At 42.7% G+C, this 16,639-nt stretch overlaps 1 protein-coding gene across 5 annotated transcripts in view; it reads left to right on the top strand.

The window, feature by feature from the left end:
• The first annotated feature begins 455 nt into the window (after positions 1 to 455).
• The window catches only part of LOC308321656 (eukaryotic translation initiation factor 4 gamma 1-like), a 58,146-nt gene continuing 41,962 nt past the window's right edge, over positions 456 to 16,639 (top strand). For 4 of the 5 annotated variants that reach the window (XM_080772676.1, XM_080772675.1, XM_080772674.1 and 1 more), the window contains exons 1-4: positions 456 to 504; positions 12,957 to 13,008; positions 14,599 to 14,710; positions 14,949 to 15,029. In XM_080772676.1, coding sequence (XP_080628802.1) covers positions 14,648 to 14,710; positions 14,949 to 15,029 — 144 coding nt within the window. In that variant the 5' untranslated portion in view covers positions 456 to 504; positions 12,957 to 13,008; positions 14,599 to 14,647. Of the gene's footprint in view, positions 505 to 846; positions 896 to 12,956; positions 13,009 to 14,598; positions 14,711 to 14,948; positions 15,030 to 16,639 lie in introns of those variants that run through there. The other variant, XM_080772673.1, reaches the window with a different exon arrangement.

Genomic DNA, 16,639 nt, shown 5'->3' with positions numbered 1-16,639 from the left:
ACACTATAGCAATAATGAGCACTAATAATAACACAATAGGCCTATAGTGCTGTTTAACAGTTTTTTTTAATTCAATTTTTTTTAAATCAGCCTACTGTAATGTTTACTGCGTATTTATTGAATAGCTTCCCAGCCACCACCCTATGGAGCTTACCATAATAGGGTGGTGGCTGGTGGTAATTTTGTGATATCTTGACATTTCAACATCATACACTGCATGTATGATGTTGAAATGTCAAGCTATCACAAAATTACATAGCCTCGATACCCAGGCTATCATTTACAAAATTACATGACATAATGAATAATGATATATATACCGAACAATAAATAAACTAAAGTAGAAGAATAAGTACTTCCAAGTTCCACCACTGTCTAGTCTAGTCTACTGATGGCTCTAAGACTGATGGTCACGTGACGGGAATCTCGCCGGAACTACCCCTGGTACCGGCTTCCGGGCTGATTTTCCGTCCGTCCGGCTCTGCGGACTCAAGGAGAGAAAAGGTAAAACACCTCGGTCTCTTCACTTTATTATTTGTATTAAAATATATATATATTTTATTGTAACGAGAGACAGTTATGGGTTTCACATGACGCTCAGACTGACAGCCTGTCCCGCTGTGTGTTCTACTTTAAAGTGAAGATCATGTATTATTGTCTGCACTGCCTGGTATATCTGCTGACTGGTCCTCCTGCTGTTTTCAGGGGGGGATTACTATAGCTAGCTACCTCCAGTTAGCTCCATGCTAAAGACGACGTGGGTGTTCTTTCTTTACTTCAGCCATCCCCAGAAAGCTAGCAAGCTAACAGGCTAACATTAGCTCAAACAACAGAGGAACGTTAAACTTTTACATTTTAGTTATAGTTCCCCAAGATGGAAACATTTTGTATCTCGGTAAGGCACTGGTGTTGTGTTGTCTGCATGACATAGTTGTTTAGGAATGTCAGCTAACGTCATTTCCATTCTACTCGTATTCATAATATCAACCGTCGGCTAGTTTAACATGCTAACATGCTTAGCTAATAACATTCTGCCAGTCAACTGTACTAGAAAGTGGTGCTTGTGCTTATTTTTTTTTAAATAGCGTACATTGTGCTGTTATTGGTTCTGTTCTTGTAGTTGTAAACATTGGGGCGTTAATAGTTTATCTAAACCGAAAACCATGTGATGGCAACCAACGTGAAACCATTAATCGATCCTGCCGGCAAAGATGGAAGCGGTGTGTGTTGGTTGTGATTATGTGCTCGTTACTATAGAGCTGGTGTTTTGTTTATTTAATTATGTGATGATGGGAGTTAATCAATAGAAGGGACAACAAGCATGTCCTGACAGGCTGGTGGTGTTAATTTATCTTAAGCAACAAAGCAAAGCAGTGGTTGAGAGACTGTCACTGGCAGTGGAAATATGTTGGAGACAGAGAAGGCGTGTGGCTTTGAATCCGACAGACGGCTGAGCCTGTGACAGCCGACAGCTTCGGTTGGGCCTTGATGGGCGCTAATGGTCGTTGTGTTGTCACGGGTAGCTGTTATTAATGAGGCCTAGGTTGGGTGCCAACGTACCGGCATGCTGACTTACTGTCCTGATCGTGTCAGCCCACATTGCACTGGTGATGATGCTGCCGCTACTACTGCACCGCACTGCATCATAATCAGCGATTCAAGCGAGGTGAGCTGTCACGGAGACCTGGGTGAGAATGCTAGCGTTAGGATCCTATATGATGTTTTCTCATCTCGGACATTATTGTTGGTGTACAGTGATCAGATTGTCTGGGCGCTGTTGACAGCCACCCGCCACCACTCCCAGCCAGCACCCCGGCAGCGAGATCATAACGTAGTTAGCGGTGAATGCTGCTACTGTATGCGTGGTGGGATCATACGAGGCTAGCCAACTCTCTCACGATCGTATTGTATTCCATTAATTTATACACGCGATGTCAGTCAGCAAGCGGGTAGCCTCGCCTGTCGTTTGTTTCTGCTGTGTTGTGTCACATGAGGAGGTGTCATATTATAGCCATCGTTTGTGAGGTGTGGCGTGAAAAAGCCGGCTGCACGGAAAACCACGTGGTATCTCCTCGTCTGGCCTGAGGAAGTGAACGGCATCGTGGCGCAGCGCATCACACCTCAGCAGCACGTCTTCTCAGCCAGATGTTTGCTGTCGGTGTTCAGTTTACACAAACAAGCATTTGACAGCGGTCATATGTTCGGGGGTTGCTTGTGCATTATGTCGTGTGCATGCCTGGCTGCTACACAGACAGAAAGGCAGACAGACACGCCTCTGTGGCATGTAGCTAAAGCCGCACGCTTAATCGATGGACGAAACCGACGTCTTGTCAATGCTATCAGAGGTTAGGTTAGCAACAGGGTTGGTAACTAACTGGTTACATACATGTAATCAATATTACATTATGAGATTACGAAAAATAAATAACCAATCAGTCCAGATTACATTCGGAAACTTAATAATAGGATCACAGTTAAACATTTCAAGGAAGGTTGATTGCATTTTTGAGTGGTGCAACCACTCCATTGAACAGCAATGTTCACTATTGTTTGCATGCGTGTATGTATGTCTGTTTAGAGTACCAACAGGTGACAAAGTGGCGCTGTTGAGCTTCACACTGTGCATATGTGCATGATGGGAAGCTGAGTTTTTAGCAGCCATGTGGCACTGTTGATCTTCACATTGTGCACAGTTAGGTGCATGATGGGAAGCTGAGTTTTTAGCAGCAACACGAGAGAGATGCTGTACATTTCTAGTTTGGGATGGTTGCCTTTCACCAGCATAGAATGCAGTTATTTACACAACAACCTCAGCCTGTATGCCATTGTCAGACATATGGCCGGTCAGGCGGCTAGATGTAAATCAGGTGACTCGCCCACCTTGTATAAGCAAATTCTCATACAGGAAGATGGTAGAGGCTAATTCTCATTCTAATTACAATTACAATCTCAGAATCAGAATCTTCTTTATTGTCACATGATCACAGTTTAAGTAAAAAGGTGGGTGAAATTCGTAGGGTCTCTTATCTACAATACAAATATGGGGTTTCCAGATATTTCAGGGACCAAGCAGTCCCGAAGGTCCCTTATACCTGATTTTCTGCCTGGATTTTTGAGCAATTCTTTGCTAAATGAATATAACCACATTTTAACCATATAAAATGAAATGGGAGTTAAATGCTGCAATTTGTAAAAAATAGCAAAATATGACTCCTAACGTCGTTGAAGTGGGACTCATAAAATGTCCCTGGGACTCATCTAAAAGACCATCCCTGCATCCCGGGACTCATTACATTGAAAACGTACAACGTTCATTAAATTATTCAATCAAAGCAAACAACATTTTCCTCTTATACAAAAATAAAACGTACAAGTTAGTTACAAGCTGTCATTATCTAGTATTATACTGTACTTGTATTATTTCCCACCTCGGAATAACCTCTGTTGAGACCATGGGAGCAAGACGGGCAGTTTCTGTAGGCCAATCAGAGGCAGGCGGGGCGTTGCCATGTCTATGCTCGGACGTAGAATGGAATCAGGCATTTACAATTCACTAGGGCTGAGCCATATGACAAAATCTCGTATAGTATCACGATATAGAACATTTTATATCATGATAACGATATACTCACGATATAGCATATTTTTTACGATACTGATTTTCTATCTAAGAAATAGATTTTTTTTCCCAACTTAATTTTGTGTACTTACTTGCCAATACAGAGTCCTGTAAGTAGACTTAGAAATAAAACTAGTGTTGACTAATCATTACATGTTGCTCTTATTTTGAAGAGGAAGTTATGCACAGGAAGTCCGTTTCAGTTTTAAACAAGCTACTATGACACTTTCCCAAAGTTACGTGCTCCCCCACCCCCCCGCCCACCGAGGTTCGGAGCTTGAAGGTTATTTTTCAAATGAATTAGAAACGAATGGTTCAAAGGTTCCTGCCGAAGGTTCGAGTCCTAAAAACAGGGCTAGGGTACAGCCTTAATGCACAGACAGGCCTAAAGTGTAGGTGTAGAAATCATCTAAAAACATGATAGAAAACAAAACATTTGCAGACACGACCATTTTGACCAGATTTTATAGGGTCACATATTTGCGAATTACATCCGGAGCAACATCTATGCATAGTATGCTGTTTGTTGACCAGATTTTATGGGTCACACACTTTTTAGTATAACACCCATGGTCTTTGCTGCTTGCCGTAGCTGGAAGTGCGATGCATATGGGAAACGCATATGTTGTAGTATCACACGCTAACTGTGTGTCACTGTGTGTGTCAGTGCTGTCATCTTACCACAACACCTTTGCGCAGGGAATTACAACCTGGCGTCCACGGAAGTTGTCCAGCGAGTGCTTCGCAGACCACTTGGGGTTTCGCGGACCAGCCTCCTCAATTAAGAGTGTGCAATGTGCATGTGTGTGCGCAAGAGAATATGGTCAGTCCTAAAGTTACAATACCTTACTCACTCGCTAATAGAACATATCACTCAGATCAGCTGTGTCATGGTAAATGGTAAATGGTAAATGGTGCATTTATATAGCGCCTTTATCCAAGGCGCTTTACATAGATTGTGCATTACATTCACCCATTCATACACCGATGGCAGCGGAAACCATGCAAGGCACCAACTAGCACATCGGGAGCAATTAGGGGTTCAGTGTCTTGCTCAAGGACACTTCGACAGTAACTCTGGGGGAGCCCGGGTTCGAACTGGCAACCTTGCGGTTCCCATCCAGGCACTCTACCCCTGAGCCACTGCCGCCCCATGTGGTGTCATGTAGGTGTGAGTGCTGGTCCCAACTCTAGAGGTGAGGGCCGCGTAGCGACCCAAATTTCTACTTAGTGTTATTTTTATGTCTATAGAGCGCCGCAGTCCCCGCCCCCTTTCAGAAAGCGAGTGGCCCAGGAAGTGAAAGCCCCATGCATTCTGCCATCGACACTTTTAATATAATTTATTTAAAGACGGTTACGCCGCGGACAAAGCCAATTCGGATCGTGACGAATCATGACAATGAACACAATATTTTGGGACGATCAAATCATTAGAAAGAAGAAAAGAAAGTCAGGAGACAACACTATTTGTTTTATTTTTCGTCTTATAAATTATTTGATCGGCCCAAAATATTGTGTTCATTGTCATGATTCGTCACGATCCGAATTGGCTTTGTCCGCGGCGTAACCGTCTTTAAATAAATTATATTAAAACTGCTGATGGCAGAATGCATGGGGCTTTCACTTCCTGGGCCACTCGCTTTCTGAAAGGGGGCGGGGACTGCGGCGCTCTATAGGCATACATTGTTATTAGCGTTTAACTTTTGGGTGAAATTATTAAGAAATATCATAGTTTCTTCTCGATCAATTTTTTTTTCTGAAAAACTTAAAATTATTACTTAGGCTATTATAATTATCATTATAGCATTTGTGGAAGTCAGAATATTTGACTGCATCAAGGTGCAATCTTTTCAAAGTTTGATTTTGAAGTAAAAAATGTTTTGTAAACCAAGGGTTTTAAATATTAAGTAAACTACTACATTTCAAAGTAATCTGACCAAACTCGGTTAGCTAGCCAGTGCAGTTGGCATTGCCTGTTTGATTATCAAATACAAAATCCAGTGTCAGTGATATGTTTGTTTTTAGTTCATTTAACAAGACTCAGCACCTTGGCGCCTCTGATTCCACATAAGCCTTGAGATGTTAGAGAAATAGTTGTCCATATAGCCATGACAGGCAAGCATTGTCTATCAATTCTCAGTCAACAATCTGAGAGAATATTATTTTTGGCCCAAAGATGACTTTAGCCAGAGTGAAAGATGAAAACAAATAGTCCAAGTACAAACACAAGGCAGGTGTTCCTCAGCTGAGCTGCCAGTGTTTTTTATTTTCTTATTATTTTAACTTTTATTAAAAAAATGTACAGTACTGTATATATCTGACATTTGGTGCTAGTGAGTTTGCTGTTATGTTATGAAACTTGAAAACCCAAACTGTGGCTAAATATGGGTTTTGAATGTTGGCACACAAGGGGCACATGGACGAAGTGGGGAAACTATCTTGTTTCCCAGCTTGTTACCACCATCGGAAACTGGTTACGTCACTACGTGACTTACATTTGCTTTGAACTTACTGCACAAAATTGACATTCATCAGCTTTGTAATGTTGCTGATGAATTTTGGACTAGAAGGTTTTCTTACCTTTATTTGTAGTTGTTACGTCCCCACCAAAGAGGTCCAGGTGTTATTTTCCCCTATCATAACCTGTCAATGGCGTTTGTGTTTTGTGCTAATTTGCCTATTTCCATCTAAATAAGTACTACAGGTAGTTCTTCTGACCAAGCAATCGGTTGAAATAGGCTCTCTGGTCTCCAGCCATACACATGACCATACACGTAAGTGACGTAACCGTTAATGGAAGATTTGAGAACGGATTAATCATATTAGAAATATCATCGGTTGTGCTGATTGGACTTTCGTCAGAGCAGCAGCCAGCACCACTGTTGCTACTAGGGGTGAGTTCAAATCAATTACCATATCAGAAAATGCTGTCATCAGTTTCATTATTCTTTGTCAAAATATCAGCTATCGGTGGTCTAGACTCTGCAAAAGTATATTAGTAGGTATTTAGTAGGACACAGTCATTATTCAAAATCAACGCGTATCGCGATACATATCGATACCCAGCCTAGCCCTGGTCCAGTGCTTATAGCGAGTCTCTCACTAATGCCCTGCCAGGCACGCCTCCACTGCTCTCTAGCAGTTTTCCCACTGCCGTGCGAGGGTTTAGAATGAACCGAAAATAAACAAAACGATGTAGCTACTCACTGAAACAAAGCCTGCTAAACTTTGTTAAAAGTCTATTCTCAAAGCTGGGAAGTGTCTCAGTTCCCCAGCTACTCTAAAATGCATTTTAATAAAGTAATGTACCGGACAGTCATGTTTTCTACTTCTAAATTTCTGGGTTGAGCCTGCGCCGTTGGATGCAGTTGGATGCATTTCATTTCATGACAAAAATAGTGCATTTTGGAGAGATTTTAATCAGCCTTTTCTGTATATTGTTGTGGGAATAGTGAGATAAATGTCAGAAGGCGGATATATACATTTAACATAACGTATGTATATTTCTTTCTTTCTAACAAATCCAGTGTGGTAGGATGGTGTCTCTCGGTCTCTCTCCCCGTTGTTGTGCTATGTGATTTGAGCCTCTGCCTCTGTAAATTGTGCAGCCTTAAGCCAACCAGATGTTTGTGTGTGTTCGTGTTCTGACCTTTGACCTCTGACCTTTAGATCACCTTTAGATCACCCATTTTTAATTATATGAAAAACATTTTAAATGCATCTCCTCCCAGGATCTTTGATCAAAATGCACGAAAACTTCGACACGTGAACTTTGGACATATACGGACAAATAATCGTTGTACTATTGTAGTACTATCGTAGTAATCGTAATTTGTTTTAAGTGAAAAAATGAAGTTTTTTTTGAGCCAATGAAAATTGCTGTTTTGTGAAACTTCTTCTTCTGCACCTAATACCTATATGAATGATGTTACTGTTTAGAATGAGTCAACTGACTGTGTCTGCATAGCTCAGTCGGTAGAGCTCTCGCCTTTGGAGCACAGGGTCATGGGTTCAAATCCAGGTGCTGTCAACTCAGAGTATGCATTGTGTGCTGCAAGTTTTGTGATGACTCAACTATAGAAATATTGAAGTAGATTACATTTGACTCACTTTTGTCTGAGATATTTGGCAATGACCCATATTAAGTGAACAGAATTGCTCAGCCTTCCTGGAGTGACCCGATATCCTGGGCCTTTACTAGCGGTCTCCATGTGCTCTCTCCCTCTGCTTCTATCAGGTCTAGGGTTGGGATTCGGAACCGGGTCCATTTCAGACCCGGTTCCGACATTGCGGATCCGGAGCCGGTTCCATCGTTTTTTACGACAGTTCCCCAAACGGTTCTCATCAGTCGTCATTTAGCTCCGCTGTGTCTGCATGCATGCAAGCAGAGCCTCGGGTGACGTCACCCCACCTACATGAGTGAGTGGGGTCGGGGAGGATACGCCCACTGTTCTGTGCATTCAGCGACCGCCGCGGAGCGAGTGGGACAGTATCACAACTCACAAGAATAATCTAGGCACATCGCGTTTGTAAGCTATGCGGAAAGCCGTGCCCCCACTCCCCACAGCTCCACCACAGCCGGCGGGGTACGAGAATGAAAATAAAAACTACTAACGTCTACAGAGCTTTTCATTAGGCTAGGCGTATTGTACAACTGTTGTTAATGGTGTTAATTTAGAACGCCAATGACTGTGGCACCACAACAATATCATTATTGCAATGTGTACTGTATATTTAATATACAGTACAAATTGCAATATACAGTACAAATTGCAACAATGATATTGTTGTGGTGGCTAGCTGGTGGTGGTAAAGTTTAAATAATAGTGCCACCTCATAATTGTATAGTGCATTTTCAATAATTGAATTAATGCATTTGTGTTTATGTACTTGGTTAGGTTAGTTATAATAAAAGCATAATCTGTCAGAAAAAAGGGGAAAAAAATAATTTTAGGATCCGTTAAGGGAACCGTTAGGAACCGGAACCGTTAAGAGGGATCCGGGATGGATCCGGAACCGTTAAAATCCTAACGAATCCCAACCCTAATCAGGTCATGGGGGGCTTATGCAACACTTGAAGCAGCATGTTTCACCAGTGGTGGTGGGGATACTGCTCTCCCGTGTTTCTGACCAGCTCAAATGACCAGGGCTGGGTGGGACAGCCTGAGATGGGGGTGGTGACTTGGCCTCTGCACACACTCCCGCTAAAATCGGGTCCCCTGGGGTGCCCTTTCTGGCTAGGAAGGCAGTGTTGTAGGTTTAATATGCATTGCACATGCATATTATGTAGTGGTGGAGAAATCCCAAACTTTGCTTCTATTACTGCTTCACACAAATGACACAGCCTACACCCTTATCAATGTATTTGTATGTTAGTTACAGCATCTTGAGTAGGCTGCTATATATTGAGTTTTTAGCACACTGTCAGAAGGAAGGAGGCTTAGTCTTGGGCAAGTAGATTTTCAGTATCGAACCAGGTTCCACTCAGCATATTTCCACCCGGAACAGAGAAAATACACAGATTACACACACACACACACACACACACACACACACACAGGGTGTAACAATATATCATCCCACGATATATCACAATATTAAAACGTGACTATGTATCGTCTTCTTGATACTACTGTTTTGCAATATATTTTAAATTAATATTTAGATCCCCCCCCCCCAGAGTTCTTACTCTATGGTGTGTGTGTGTGATATGAAATGTGAGATTACCATAATCGGTAATCATTGTCTTCAGCCTGGTAAGACGTATGTTTTGCACCCTGTCTGTCTGTCCGTCCGTCTGTGAGCAGCTAATCTCCGGCACCGTTGGCATGATGGCAGTGAAACTGCACACACTTCCTGGATGCCCCAAATTTCATCAGTCATTAGCCTGATTTTTGCAAAACAAATCTTTTTACATACTCCTACAGATTTTGTCCAAACATTACGCAAATCTCTACACAATATCTCTACGAAACGACTCTTTCAGATTTGTAAGATTCCAGGGTTAGGTTTAGAACTTAGAATGGCTTTAAAAGTTTGCAGGAGTGCTCCGTTTTAAACAAAATGCCTCAAATCATGAACACAACGTGACTCATGGTGGCGCTATAACAGGCCGATCCGCGTTTTCACCTACCCTAGGTAGGTAGGTATCTGGCTATCTGCGTAAAACGTTGTATGCACAACCCCTAGAGACTAAGGAAAAACCTTTGCCCTGCGTTTTTCACATCTGCCTTTTATCGTGCCACCAGGAGGTCGACTTACGTAAAATGAATTGTTTGATATCACAATCGGAACACATGATCTCTAATCTCCATAATGATGTAATCAAGACGAACCCGTCTGACTTTTCATACTCCATCCTGATTGGTGTCTTTGGCGAATTCCAAACATTGCTGGCCCACCATCTGACCTGGCGGAGACCTGTGCTTTGAGGAGAACTTTTACTAGTTTTACATCACTTTCCATCAAGGCAGTTGTGCCGACAGACTGTTTCGGCACAACTCGTGTGGTGTCCCCAATTGAGACGCTAGGTGAGCGAATACCCATGCCATGAAGCAGCCGATAGCCATGCGCTTCGGTAGCATGGCACTGGTCCGACCGCTCATTAGTCGAACCCCTAACCATAATCGTATGTGGATGCCACAGGGTGAGTCTTAACCAGCCATGTCATAGTCAGATTAACGGGATGTCGGACTGTCACTAATTCGCAGTCCCCGGTGCATTGACCAGTTTGTTAAAGTTGTCATCTGACTTGGCAAGACCTGGTGAATGGCATAATGTAAACAGACTGGCTACAAGCAGGCACACGTCACTTCCTCCCAGTCAAAGTGAAGACAGAGTAGCCAATGAAATCAATGGCGTGTGGTTGCAAGCTATTCTGGTCTAAAAAAGCATACATGCAGCAGAGCCCAGACTGTGGATGAGACTTTGAGCTTATTCCCTTTCAGTTCCCACACCTGTAGCCTAACTTGGCCTAGTTTACATATAGCACTTACTTCATTTTTTGTGTTGTAACGTGGATGAGCCTGTGTCAATGTTTTTCCTGATCTGCACCCTCCTGTTTGTGTTTAGCTGCTTATATTGAATTATAATTATAACATCCCTGATAAATGCCTTTTCTCAGAAGCACAATTTCTCCTAGTACTTAAAAGAAACACCCTGATTCATCATGACTCAGGGCTTGTGTGTGTGTGTGTGTGTGTGTGTGTGTGTTTGTTTGTGTGTGAGTGAGAGAGAGATAAAGTAAGTTACAGACCATATTTTCTCACCGTGACCCTATTGTTAGGGGTTCATATTCCCAGGTGAATTATTACACTGGAATAAAGACCAATGACCTGTATGTAGTGCAGTGGTTCTCAAGCTGTGGCCCGAACTCATGGTGTGCCATGAGGGTATTGCAAGTGGGCCACTAAATGATTGGCAAAGCACTACCATTTTAATAACTAGTCCTTTCCTTACCCGTTTGAATATATGAACACCAAATGATGTACAGTGTGGGTTAAGGATGGGTGATATGCCAAAGTTTTCCTATTGCCCGTCTGCCCCAAAATCGCCAAGAGACGACATATTCGTGCTATAAAAGCAATGTGAAAACGGCTCACAGCGGGTCATGTGTCAAAAACAGGCAGATCTACAAGCTCTCAACGCGGCCCGTCTGACGCGTTGAGAGCTTGTACATCTGCCTGTTTTTGCAGCGCCATCCGCAACATCACCACCACCTGGTGTTGTTAGCGTAGCTTGTTGCTAACGCTTTGTCACTCCTCGTCTTTTCCTTTTCTTCCTTTTTTCTTTTTTCCCCCGACAGCAGTGTGCATTCGGGTGTGGTGTGACTATATATTAAACAGGGTCCCTAGTGACGGACGTAAACAACATGTAGGCTATAGTAACTGCTGCTGGGGCAATGCAGCATACCATTACAAGGGGAGGAGGGGGTTTCCACTGGCGGCTGTACAGGTTAAAGTTATTGTAACGTTATTTTTCTCTTTTTTAGTATTCAGACAGCCAGCAATGGGTTAAACGCTCCCAAAACAAATTAGTCTTTGTGACACCTCTAGGGGCCTCAGTCTGCATTCAAAGATTTTCCTAGAAGCTTTGTCATTGGTCAAAAAGTTCCCAACAGCAAATGACTAACCAATCAGGAAGTAGACAGGCAAATTCAATGCATTATTCCTCATCTTTGAAGGCCGACTGCGGCCCCTAGAGGTGTCACAGAGACTAAAGTTTATTTTGCAGGAATAAACGAATAAATGCTGTCCGATTTTCGATAAGGTTGACTTGAGTATTATTTTGCAAAATAAAATTGCGGAGAAAATCGCCTAATAAAAATATTCGGAGATGGACTCATCCAATCTATGATTGCCGATAAATTCGTCCAATCTTAGTGTGGGTAATGCGATTTATTTGATCATATAGTATTGATGTATGTATTTTGAGTTGTACTCTGTCTGGGGCTGGGGGAGGTTGGGATGGGAACAAAATTAATATTATTATTAGACGCCATGGGGTGGTCTGTTTATTCCTCGCTCGGACTTACGGACGTCTCTCTGTCACACACACAATCCCGTCGGTGCCATAGAGTTTAAGAGTTATGTTATTTGACCTGGCTTAGTGGTCGGCCTGCGTGGTCTGACACGCACGCACATGCGCGCGACCCGTCGGCGGACGTCAGGCAACCCACTGTGGTGTAACGTGACCCGGATGTGTAGTCAATCGTGCGCATGCGCAACAGCGACATTTGCTTCAGACAAACAAACAGGCAGATAAAGACATGCAGACAGCGACATTGCTTCGCTCAATTATATGTTAGATAATATAACATTAAATACTTTTTTTTTTTTACCTTAAATGAGTTTTCATTGTTATACCGTCTGATATTTGATTGATTGACCGAATGCTGATGATCATTAAAATGAACACATCGGCTATTAACCGGCTGCCGCCATTCCGCCAACGCTTTTGAGATTTTCACTGCTGTATTGTCACTTTCAGCTGTTTTACCTAGCACCAGAAATAAATACTTATTGGTCAAGGTTTTTATTGACTAATTGACTAGTTGACTTAATTGACAAATGTTTTAGATTTGAGTACAATACTGTAAAAGCATACTTATGCTATAAATATGCTGTATCTTTCTGGAAATTTACTCTGTATTGACAACTAACAATGTAGTGGTCAACCAGCAGAAAACCAGTCAATTAACTGAGGGGGCAGGCCTACTACCTAACTACAACTGTGTTTGTTTGGTATTGTAAAATTAATAAGCAGGCTTGTTTTTAATTAGTTTGAATCTGTTTTTTGTCTCTGTCTCTCTTGGTCTCTCCATCTGTCTTTCTCTCAGGACAAACCGATCCACAGAGGCTCTCCCACATTTGGGACCTAAATAAATAAGTGTAAGTGGCATTTGATCTTTTTTTTTGTGCTTACCGGTATGTCTGTCAATACTTGATTCATCATTTATCTTTATATTTATGAATATCCTAATATTCCTGAATAAAACGTAACATGTTTCTAGTGCTCCTTGTGAGGTTTTAATCAACAATGTTTTATAGCCTGTATAAATTTAGAATGCATATGAAACTGGTAATATTTCCCTGATACTCTGTTGTGTATGTGTGGTGTTTATACTGTATGAGAGAGGGGAGAGGGGGGGGTGACATTATTTTACTGATGGCAAAGTGCACTGTAAGTCTGCAACCTCTGTTCAAAACATTCACGTCTTTGCTATCCATTTATGATGACATGACATTGCTGCCATTATATGTGGTTTGGGTGCATAGCTTGTCTGCAAGCATGTACTTCTCTGCAAGGACTAATCTGACTCCTCGTTTACAAGTCTGCCCTTACTGACTGACTCATCTACAATTGTTGAAACATGTACGACGTAACAGTCAGTCACTCCCTCTCCCATCTACAAACAGCCAGCAATGTCCCATTTCCTTGTTTTGCTTTCCTGACAAACTCAAACATTTATCCCACAGCCAGCAATTTGCAGATATTTAATATTTTTACTGTCTGGGTTCATTCAAAATCAAATGAAATGGCCAACTTGGCAGGATGTTGCCAGGCTTTTATCACATACAATACAATACAGAGAAAGGGCACTGAAATGCCTCGATTTGGTCTGATTTTGGTCCCATTTGTTTTTGCGATGGTGTCATTAAAATGTTTCATTAGCCTCCTCTTATATCCTATTGCCTCCATAAATCTATATTTTTTTAGCCTCAGAACTTTACTAACTCCCTCTCTTGCGCTGCATTAGTGTACATTCAGCTGTCTAGGTAATTGTGCTGATGAAGAAGTCAAGTCAAGCAGAAAAGTCCTTAAGTATGTTTATCATTGGCAAGATAAATGCACTCACATCAAAATATAATCGATTGATTTTCAGAAGAATGACTCTACTCGCAGTTCACTAGTCCTGCCATCAGAACAGATTAGATTCACAAAAAGAGTGAGGTCGGCCAGCCAGCTGTGTTCTCACGTTATTACACCAGGCTGAATGATGGCCCAACAATAATTGTTATTTACCATGACACAAAAGGATTGGCACCAATATGCTACGGTACTCCTGTTCATCAGCTGCCCTCGCTAAATTATTTTCCACACATGGCATGCACACCACACTAAGGAGTATTTCTAAGGAGCTGTATTACTGTCAGCAGCTTTTTTGTGATAATTGGACAGGTGCGTGGGAGTAACCCATGCTGTGTTGCACGTTGCGACGGAGACGCAAGTGGAGGCCCGGTGTCCCTCTGCCAACCTGAGGAGAACCCAGAACTAAGCTCATGCTTGCTTGCTTCAATGCATGAGGAGTGAGCAGGCCGCTTCTTATCACCTGGCTGGGGGGAGTTTCCCTGGTAACTGACCAGGGGGGGAGCCAGTATAGAAACCAGGATTTCTGCACAGGAGATTTCTGCCCGACAGCGACAATATCTTTCTGGCCCTTTGTCCTAACTCCTGACTCACCCCCTCTCTTTCTCCAGCTTTTACACAGGTACGTGTCCCACGTCCCTCCATGCCGAACTCCATGAAATGAATAAAGCACCACAGCCTATAACGGGACCCCCCTCTGCCCCTTCCCCTGGTCTCTCACAGGTAATATCCTCCTCACTGTCAGAGTGTGTGTGTGTGTGTGTGTGTGTGTGTGTGTGTGTGTGTGTGTGTGTGCCTGGGGGGGATCAACTATCAAACAAACTGATATATTGACCAAACTAATCGGTTGGGCTCTAGTCGATCATTATCAATATCAAGTCAAAGAAAATATAATTATCACACACATCTTCCTTCACGGTGTTCTCTTCATCTCATGCGTCTCTCTGACTCTCTCTCACAGCCCTCCTACCCCCCTGGGCAGCCCTCTGTGGTGTATGCCACCCCGCCTCCACAAATGAACCCATCACCGCAGCCCCGACAGGTAGGCCCCAGCATATAAAAACCTAGATGCCTCGTAGACCGCTGCAGTTCATTGGAGCGACCTGTATCGCACTGTAAGGTGGAAGAAGGGTGCAGGTCTTTTTTCCGACAGCATATTGATCCGAAACCTCAATCCTAACCTAACCCTAACCGCAAGCACGGGAGCAGCGCATGTCGGACCATCGCTTTTTCGCATCGCAGCGAATGTCCCCCCGCTGCGGATCGGATCGTTGCCCCGTCGGCTAGAATGCTGTCGGAAAAAAGGCCGCCTCCCGTGGAAGTCAAGTGGAAGTGCAGAAGGCACGCGATGTCGCTGCCACTCAAGTGACTACTGGCCAATCACAGCGCGTCTTTGCTGGAATTTATTAATTTAATCCAAAGAAGCTTTATTGGCATGAGAAAACAAACATTTAAATTGCCTCTGATTGGCTACTTACCGAATGTCCCCTTCTGTGACGAACGCGGACGCTTGGCAAGCTTCCGCGTGCGTCACAGAAGCTTGCCTACCTTTCTATGTTTATCGGCCCCAGCCTTCAGTCCACCCACTTCCTTAACATCATTGCTTCACTTCAGACTTCCAAAATAGTTGTTCCTTAGCATTCTAGTTTGGAATGAATGTCACCAATGTCGTTTTGTTTAACTGCACTTTTCCCCCCCATATTCATGGTTTGAGCTATAGGTTGTGATTCCATTCCATCTTATTGAATACACTCCTCTCACCCATGTCACTGCGGCATAATTCCATTTACTTATTAATTACGCTTTTAGGAAGCATTGTTGCTCAAATGCTGAAAGTCTAATTTCAAGGTCCTGGCTCCAGGGCTGTTCTTCTGTGACATGATAGAACCAAAGCTCACCTTCTCTCTAGGTCTGTTCACCTACATCTCTGCACCAAAAACTGTTACTCAGTCTGCAGTCAAGCTCCACAAATTACAAAGCATAATAACCTAGCTTTCCCCAGTCTCTTGTATGTATCCACATGGGTTGCTTTGACTCATGTCGGGCGGAAAATGTATGTCCGAAACAGGAAATGGAAAAAAGAACCTGTGTTCCATTGTAGTTATTGTTTAGTCACAAGCTCTTGTTGTTATTTTTACAGACAGACAGGGAAACTTCACCCTTTTTACAAAAAAATATATGTTAATGATGTTTAGAAGATTTAGAACACTTTCCTGGGGTCTTTATGTGTGTAATATGTGGTTTTAGATATTTTGGCATTGAGCCCATTGTCTCTGATGTCATCGACACTGGGCTCACTTCCTTCCTGAACTACATCAAGGAAGCTTTGAGAAGGAAAGGAAATGGTCACGTGACTGGGCTGCGCCATGACACTTTCATGGGAGCAAAACTACACCCGGAAGTTCAATGAATACATGGCCGTGAATGGAGCCTGCTGGACCAGCTCATAATATTATTTCTGAACAATTGAGATCTTTCTCATATTATCAGTTCAGGAATATAAAACAGGTTGTTTTCTAATCACTTGCTTTTCGATATGCACAGAGTGCACAGTATATAATTTTATTTGAGGATCTAAACAGCAGCAGGTATCGTTTCTAGCTCAAGTCTCGCGATACTTGGTACGTTAAGAAAGAAAATGACACAGCGTAC

The sequence above is a fragment of the Protomyctophum bolini genome (genome assembly GCF_963924005.1).
Source record: "Protomyctophum bolini genome assembly, chromosome: 9".
Classification (NCBI taxonomy): domain Eukaryota; kingdom Metazoa; phylum Chordata; class Actinopteri; order Myctophiformes; family Myctophidae; genus Protomyctophum; species Protomyctophum bolini.
The sequence above is the reverse complement of the archived record's forward strand: the minus strand, read 5'-3'. Positions and strand labels throughout refer to the sequence as shown.